This window comes from Portunus trituberculatus, chromosome 21, assembly GCF_017591435.1.
Source record: "Portunus trituberculatus isolate SZX2019 chromosome 21, ASM1759143v1, whole genome shotgun sequence".
Taxonomy (NCBI): Eukaryota; Metazoa; Arthropoda; class Malacostraca; order Decapoda; family Portunidae; genus Portunus; species Portunus trituberculatus.
Window position 1 is genome coordinate 18,237,233 of NC_059275.1, and position 7,523 is coordinate 18,244,755.

General features: G+C 45.7%; 1 protein-coding gene across 4 annotated transcripts in view; it reads left to right on the forward strand.

The window, feature by feature from the left end:
• LOC123507264 (leukocyte tyrosine kinase receptor-like) overlaps positions 1-7,241 on the forward strand; it is a 161,711-nt gene extending 154,470 nt beyond the window's left edge. For 2 of the 4 annotated variants that reach the window (XM_045260027.1, XM_045260029.1), the window contains 3 exons: positions 635-736; positions 3,347-3,572; positions 4,966-7,241. In XM_045260027.1, the coding sequence (XP_045115962.1) occupies positions 635-736; positions 3,347-3,572; positions 4,966-5,913 (1,276 nt within the window). In that variant the 3' untranslated portion in view covers positions 5,914-7,241. The remainder of the gene's footprint in view (positions 1-634; positions 737-3,346; positions 3,573-4,965) is intronic. The other 2 variants (XR_006675633.1, XM_045260028.1) reach the window with 2 other exon arrangements.
• The last annotated feature ends 282 nt before the right edge of the window (positions 7,242-7,523 follow it).

Here is a 7,523-nt window from a genome sequence, read left to right on the forward strand (position 1 = left end):
CCTCTTCCTCGTCTTCCTCCTCCTTTTCCATCTCACCTCTCTTCTTTAATGCTCTGTGCTCGACATTGTCCCTCATATAATTAGACAAAGGAAAAATTTACGTATCAGGTGCAGCCCGAAAGAGAGAGAGAGAGAGAGAGAGAGAGAGAGAGAGAGAGAGAGAGAGAGAAAGTGAGTGAGTTATTGATTCCTTATCTTTATCCAGTGTGTCAGTGTGCTCTCTCTCTCTCTCTCTCTCTCTCTCTCTCTCTCTCTCTCTCTCTCTCTCTCTCTCTCTCCGGTTTCAGAATAATTAATACTGTTTCCACCTAAGCGCGAATTCCATTGTTCTCTCTCTCTCTCTCTCTCTCTCTCTCTCTCTCTCTCTCTCTCTCTCTCTCTCTCTCTCTCTCTGAATTTGCGTTTTCCTTCCTGTTCTCCTCAATTTTTGGACCAGTATTTTACCTCCAGCCTTCTCCTCCTCCTCCTCCTCCTCCTCCTCCTCCTCCTCCTCCTCCTGTGCTCCACTTTCCTATCTCCTTCATTTTTCTCTCTATTTTCCATGTATATTATTTTTCCCACCACCACCACCACCACCGCCAGCCAAGCAAGCACTCACCTCTCCCTCTCTCTCTCTTTCTCTCGCCCCTTCCAGGAATGACTACTACAGGAAAGGCGGGAAGGCGATGCTACCAGTGAAGTGGATGCCCCCCGAAGCCTTCCTGGACGGGATATTTACCTCAAAAACCGACGTATGGTAAGTAGATTGCGTGGATATTTGGCCTCTTGTGTGTGTGTGTGTGTGTGTGTGTGTGTGTGTGTGTGTGTGTGTGTGTGTGTGTGTGTGTGTGTGTGTGTGATTTTTTTTTTCCTTTCATTTTTTTTTTCTTGTTTATCGTTTTTGATGTCTCTCTCTCTCTCTCTCTCTCTCTCTCTCTCTCTCTCTCTCTCTCTCTCTCTCTCTCTCTCTCTCTCTCTCTCTCTCTCTCTCTCTCTCTCTCTCTCTCTCTCTCTCTCAATAGCAATCTCGTATACCGCAGGCGAGTTTAATTTAGGGAGAGAGAGAGAGAGAGAGAGAGAGAGAGAGAGAGAGACAGAGAGAGCGTTAGACTTGATGAGAGGTGAAGGCCATGCCGCCTATGTATTTGTGTCCATGTCCCTAGAGAGAGAGAGAGAGAGAGAGAGAGAGAGGTTAGGCGTTGGGTTAAATCTGTTTTCTTTCCATTGATATCAGAATCTTTTATCCCGAGAGAGAGAGAGAGAGAGAGAGAGAGAGAGAGAGAGAGAGAGAGACAGACAGACAGACAGACAGACAGAGAGAGAGAGAGAGAGAGAGAGAGAGAGAGAGAGAGAGAGAGAGAGGGTTGAAAGAAAAGTGGCTAGCCCAAACTTACTAATTAGCGGTAAAGGAGCCGTGGCAGGTAACCCGAATCCAGGCGTGTCTTTGTGCTTAATTATCTATTGGTTACCTGAGTGACTGAGGGAAGGAGCTGACCTGGGAACTAACTCATTCATTTTACTCCTTTCTATTTATTTACTTTTTTACGTTATTTTATTTGCATTCAGTTTCTATTTTGTATTTCTTTTATATTTTGCGAGGTATTTCTTCTTCTTCTTCTTCTTCTTCTTCTTCTTCTTCTTCTTCTTCTTCTTCTTCTTCTTCTTCTTCTTCTTCTTCTTATTCTTCTTCTTGTTCTTATTCTTCTTCTTCTTCTTGTTCTTCTTCTTCTTCATTCTTGTTCTTGTTTTGTTCTTCTTGTTGTTTCTTCTTCTTCTTCTTGTTGTTGTTGTTGTTCTTGTTCTTGCTTCTTCTTTCTTCTTCTTCTTCTTCTTCTTCTTCTTCTTCTTCTTCTTCTTCTTCTTCTTCTTCTTCTTCTTCTTTGTTCTTCTTCTTCTTCTTCTTCTTCTTCTTCTTCTTCTTCTTCTTCTTCATCTTATTCTTTTTCTTTCTTCTTCTTCTTCTTCTTCTTCTTCTTCTTCTTCTTCTTCTTCTTCTTCTTCTTCTTCTTCTTCTTCTTCTTGTTGTGTGTATTGGTGTGCGGAATCTGATTTTTTTTTCTTTTTATTTTACCTTTCCTTTTTATTTCTCTTATTTGTAATCGTCTTTTTTTTTTCTTTCCTTTGTTTTTATTGACTTTCATTTTTGTTTGTTTTTTCGTCTTTTTTGTCTTTTATTTTTTTGTTTTATTTTCGTGTTTGTTAATTTTCTACAGTTTTCTTTCTTTATTTTCTTTATTTTCTTTATTTATTTCATCGCTTATTTTCTTTTTTCTTTCTTTTTTTTTCTCTTGTTTTTTTAGTTGTTTATTGTCTTTCGTTAATCCAGTTTTCTGTTATTCCTTTATTTTCTCTCTCTCTCTCTCTCTCTCTCTCTCTCTCTCTCTCTCTCTCTCTCTCTCTCTCTCTCTCTCTCTCTCCTCCTCCTCCTCCTCCTCCTCCTCCTCCTCCTCCTCCTCCTCCTCCTCCTCCTCTTCCTTCTCCTCCTCCTCCTCCTCCTCCTCTCCTTTGTTTCCTTCATCTCTTTTAATGTCATTCACTCCTTTGTTTATTTAATATCCTGTTCTTTTTTTCCCTCCTTCCCTCCTTCCCTTCTTTCCTCCTTCCCTCCTTTCCTCCTGTCATTCTCTCCCTCCTTCTTTCCATCACTCACTTCTGCCTCCATCCATCCATTCATGCTCCTCCTACACAATGCACTCCTCCTCCTCCTCCTCCTCCTCCTCCTCCTCCTCCTCCTCCTCCTCCTCCTTTGTCCTACTTATCCTTCGATCGTGTTTTTTCCTCCTCCATCTCCTCTTTCATGTTTTCATCTTTCTCTCTTCTTTCTCCATCTCTCTCTCTCTCTCTCTCTCTCTCTCTCTCTCTCTCTCTCTCTCTCTCTCTCTCTCTCTCTCTCTCTCTCTCTCTCTCTCTCTCTCTCTCTCTCTCTCTCTCTCTCTCTCTCTCTCTCTCCCCGTCATCAGCAAGAAATCAATTAATCAGAAAAGCCTCAAATTACTTCTTCTCTAATCTTGGTTAATATTTCTGGCTGTATTCTCTGGGCCTCGCACCTTCAATGACTCCCCTTTTACCTAAAAGTCACACATGCCAACTATAAGGTCCGTACTTAGAAATGCTTTGCTCTCTCATATGAACCACGACTATTTTCCAAGGCCACAGAGATGATTAGCGGGGTTTTTTAATAGTGTTTCTACGGTTAATAACGTAGAAATCTTGTCACTCAGCCTCTAGAACCGTAAAAACACCTTAAAAAAACTCGTGTAAATTTGAATAAAGCCTTTTAGGATAGTGAAAGTAAATCGCAGAAGTGTTTGAGAATACGAGAATACAAGACACTAACATCATCTCTCCTCAATCTCCCCTTCTTCAGGTCCTTCGGCGTGTTGCTGTGGGAAGTCATGTCGTTGGGGTACATGCCTTACCCGGGGCGAGGCAACCAGGAGGTGATGCAGTTGGTCACGAACGGCGGACGGCTGGAGCCCCCGACCAACTGCCCGTCACCTGTGTACCGCATCATGACCCAGTGCTGGCATCCCATTCCTGACGAGCGGCCGACTTTCACTACGATACTGGAGCGCCTCGGCTACTGCATACAGGTTAGTCAGTGCCGGCGAGTGGCGGGAGAGCATGAGAGAGAGGGATGAGTAGGTAGTATGTTAAGTGTTTTGCTAGTTATAGGAGAGGGAATTGAAAACGTAGGTAGCAGCGGGGTGAGAGAGACAGACAGAGAGAGAGAGAGACAGACAGACAGACAGAGAGAGAGAGAGAGTAATTCAGCTACTGCATATAGATTGGTCAAAGGATGAGTAGAGAGTGGGATTGACTTTAGCGCTTTGTTGCATTATAGGAGAGAAAGAGAGAGAGAGAGAGAGAGAGAGAGAGAGAGAGAGAGAGAGAGAGAGAGAGAGAGAGAGAGAGAGAGACGAGTAAATATGACCAAGATAGAATAGGAGGAAAAAACAAACCAGAAATCACACAATACAGAGAGAGAGAGAGAGAGAGAGAGAGAGATTGGCCCCATTTTTCCTCTTATACCAATCAAGGACATCAATTTTACTCAGATTATAAAGAATTTTCCACTTTTGTTGTTCGAGTGTTTGGCTTCTCGCTTTTTTCTTCTTCTTCTCCTTAATATTTTTTTTTTCTCAGGAATTGTTCGTTCTCTTGTTCCCTTTTAGCATCTTCCAATAAAAGAATAAAGAAATAAAGAAAAAAAAATAAATTGAAAAGTGTCTCAGAATAGCGCTTCTGTTGTTGTTGTTGTTGTTGTTCTTGTTGTTGTTGTTGGTGGTGGTGGTGGTGGTGGTGGTGGTGATGGTGGTGGTCTGGGTTAGGGATTACTGCTGGTCACCTGAATTAAGTGATTAGTGTAATTAATTGGTTGAGATTATTAGTTTTCTTTGTGTGTGTGTGTGTGTGTGTGTGTGTGTGTGTGTGTGTGTGTGTGTGTGTGTGTGTAACACACACACACACACACACACACACACACACACACACACACACACACACACACACACACACACACACACACAGTTTCAATTATCCAGCCCTGTAGGAAGCCTGAGCGGTATCAGGTCGTGCAGGGCTTAGTGACAGTCTTATTAAGGCACAGAGTGATGACAATGATGGGGGAGGGAAGGACGCGCCACAACACTCCTCATTGGGCACACAGAGAGAGAGAGAGAGAGAGAGAGAGTGTGTGTGTGTGTGTGTGTGTGTGGGTTGGTGGGTGTTGTGATAAAGAGATGCATGGTACTGGTAGGTGCATGGGAGGTCAAGTCGCCAGCTAACAGGAGCGTCGGGTTGAAAGCCAATGAGTGTCAGGGTGTGTCAGTGAGCCATGAATCAGTTAATAGCGGCAGACAGGCGTGGCAGGCGGACAGGCAGGCAGGCAGTAAGTTAAGGCTAAGGTTAAGGTGGTTGGTAACAGTACACAGTAGACATTGAGTGACAGGTGCATGGGCTGCCTCTCCTCGTTTTCTTCCCCAGTTGAGGACGCAGTGTGTGTTGCGGCCATGTTCCTGGGAGCCGCGACCCCCCCTGTCCCCGCCAGTTTGGACTGCCGCTTCTACCACTGACACCATCCGTCTGTCCCTCCTGCAGGACCCTGATGTGGTGAGTCACGCCCTGCCGGTGTTCCAGCGGCCACCGTCTGCCGAGCGGGATGCCACAGTTATGCGGCCGCTGGACAACGACGCCTGTCTCACTGTTTCCCGCCGCTCCGATGAGCCGCAGAGCCCGGCCTCCACCGACTATTTGATTCCTTTGCCCTCATCCTACTCCCTGTCCACTGTGCGCTCTGAGCTCAACTCCACGCCCTCCATCGACTCGGGCGCGGACTGCTGCCAAATGGAACGGCTGCTGGATCCCGCCCCGCCGCCCCCTCCTCCTCCTGCATGGGAGACCACAAGCTTCACCAACGAACCACCAGCCTCCCACAACCACCAGCGCTCCAAGCCCGTGCCCCAGCCCTCCCGCACACCCTCACACTCATCCTCCAGAATGGCAGAGTCACAATCGACGCAGCCGCTGCTCAAAAACTCCCCACCAGGGTCCCCGCGGTCCCAAGATCCCCGTGAGAGGCTCATGAGGCCTGGAGAGCCTGCCCCTGTTCCCTCCTCAGCACCCGCTCCTATGATGTCCATGGCAGGCGTGCCGCCCACCCGGGACAGACCCCGCTCCCACCACCACCACCACTCTCACTGCTACAATAACAGTGGAAGCAGCAACAACAGTAGCAGCAGCACCAGCAATAGCAGTAGCAGTAACAGCAGCAACAGCAGCGCCAGCACCCTGCCCCTGGACCCCACAGCGCTGCCCTGCATCCCTCCCCCGTTGCAGTATGTCAACGTGGACGTGCAGTCACGTGGCTCTGATTACGACCACGAGCCGTACATCATCCACGAGACTCGAGAACACCGTGAAATATCGTGCTAGAGTGCTGCCCCCACCCTTGCCAGCGTCCGTGTTGGATGTACCCGAGGCGGTCGCGGCGCTGCGCTGCAGAAACACTAGGGTTGCTCAAACCTTGCGCCACATACAGTGAAGTACTGACACGATCACAGCCATACGCTGCTGTGTGCGCCGCACCTGCAGCACCCGGTGAGACAGGACGCGGGCGGCCAGGGTGGAGTCCCTCGCAGTGGACCAAGGAAAATGAAACGAGGATGTTTGGATGTGCGTACCGTGGTGTGAGTCCGTCGCTGTGCCAAAGTGCGAGACAAACAGTATTAGTGTTTTGCCGAAGCGAGTATCTTTTTATATACGAGATGTGGCCGGCTGGCCGCAGCGCCGCAGCGCCGCAGCCCAGAGCAGCGCTCTGGAAGGACAATGCTGCATCCAGAGGCGATTCGCCGCTACCACCGCCGCCGCTTGGCCGAGAGGTACGAGGTGTTGTAGTGGTGGCGAGGTCGCTCCTCGACGTGTGATGTTAGCAGTAAGACAGCTCAAGGGCCACGGCGATGCTCACGGCGTGTGTGAAAAAACATTTCCTATTATGCTTGTCAGGGTTGGCGTCTGTGTGACTGGTGCGACGCCCTCCCCTGCCACCACCCTGCCACCGACTTTTTCCTGCCATCCTTACAGACACCACCACCACCACCACCATCTTCCTTTCTGTCTTGTCCCGTGCCATATCCTTCATGGCTACCCTGCTACCAATCCTGCCTCCCTGCCTCCCTGCCATGCTGCCACCACCTTGCGCAGGTAGGGAAGCGCGAGTCACTCATTTCAAGCTCCTTAGGAAAATGATAATGATGATGATGATGATGGTAATTATAATGATAATAATAATGATAATAATAATAATAATAATAATAATAATGATAATAATAATGACAATAATAATGATAACAATAATAATGATAACAATAATGATGATAACATATCCACAATGATTCTTACAGTGTGGCTCCAATTCCCTGTGAGTATAAGCACGTGATCTTGGTTGTGGTTGCATGATGGTGGTAGTGGGCGGGCCTCGCACCGCGCACCACCAGGCTACTGTGCTCCTGTGCGCGTGACACACACACACACACACACACACACACACACACACACACACACACACACACACACGAGTTTAACAGTACATTCATCCTAGTAAACTAAATAATATTAAAAAAAAACAAAGCAGGGTATCATTAAGTACTACATAAGTGCTTGACCAGTACTGTTGTGTGTACTCCTGTGTGGCCGTAGCTCGCGTACTCTTCACACCCTCTCGACAAATACCACAGCACGATTTGCAATATATATATATATATATATATATATATATATATATATATATATATATATATATATATATATATATATATATATATATATATATATATATATATATATATATATATATATATATATATATATATATATATATATATATATATATATATATATATATATATATATATATATATATATATATATATATATATATATATATATATATATATATATATATATATATATATATATATATATATATATATATGAATAAATATAGTGAAATAATCCCCCTCTTTATAACGAAGCATAAAGAGAGA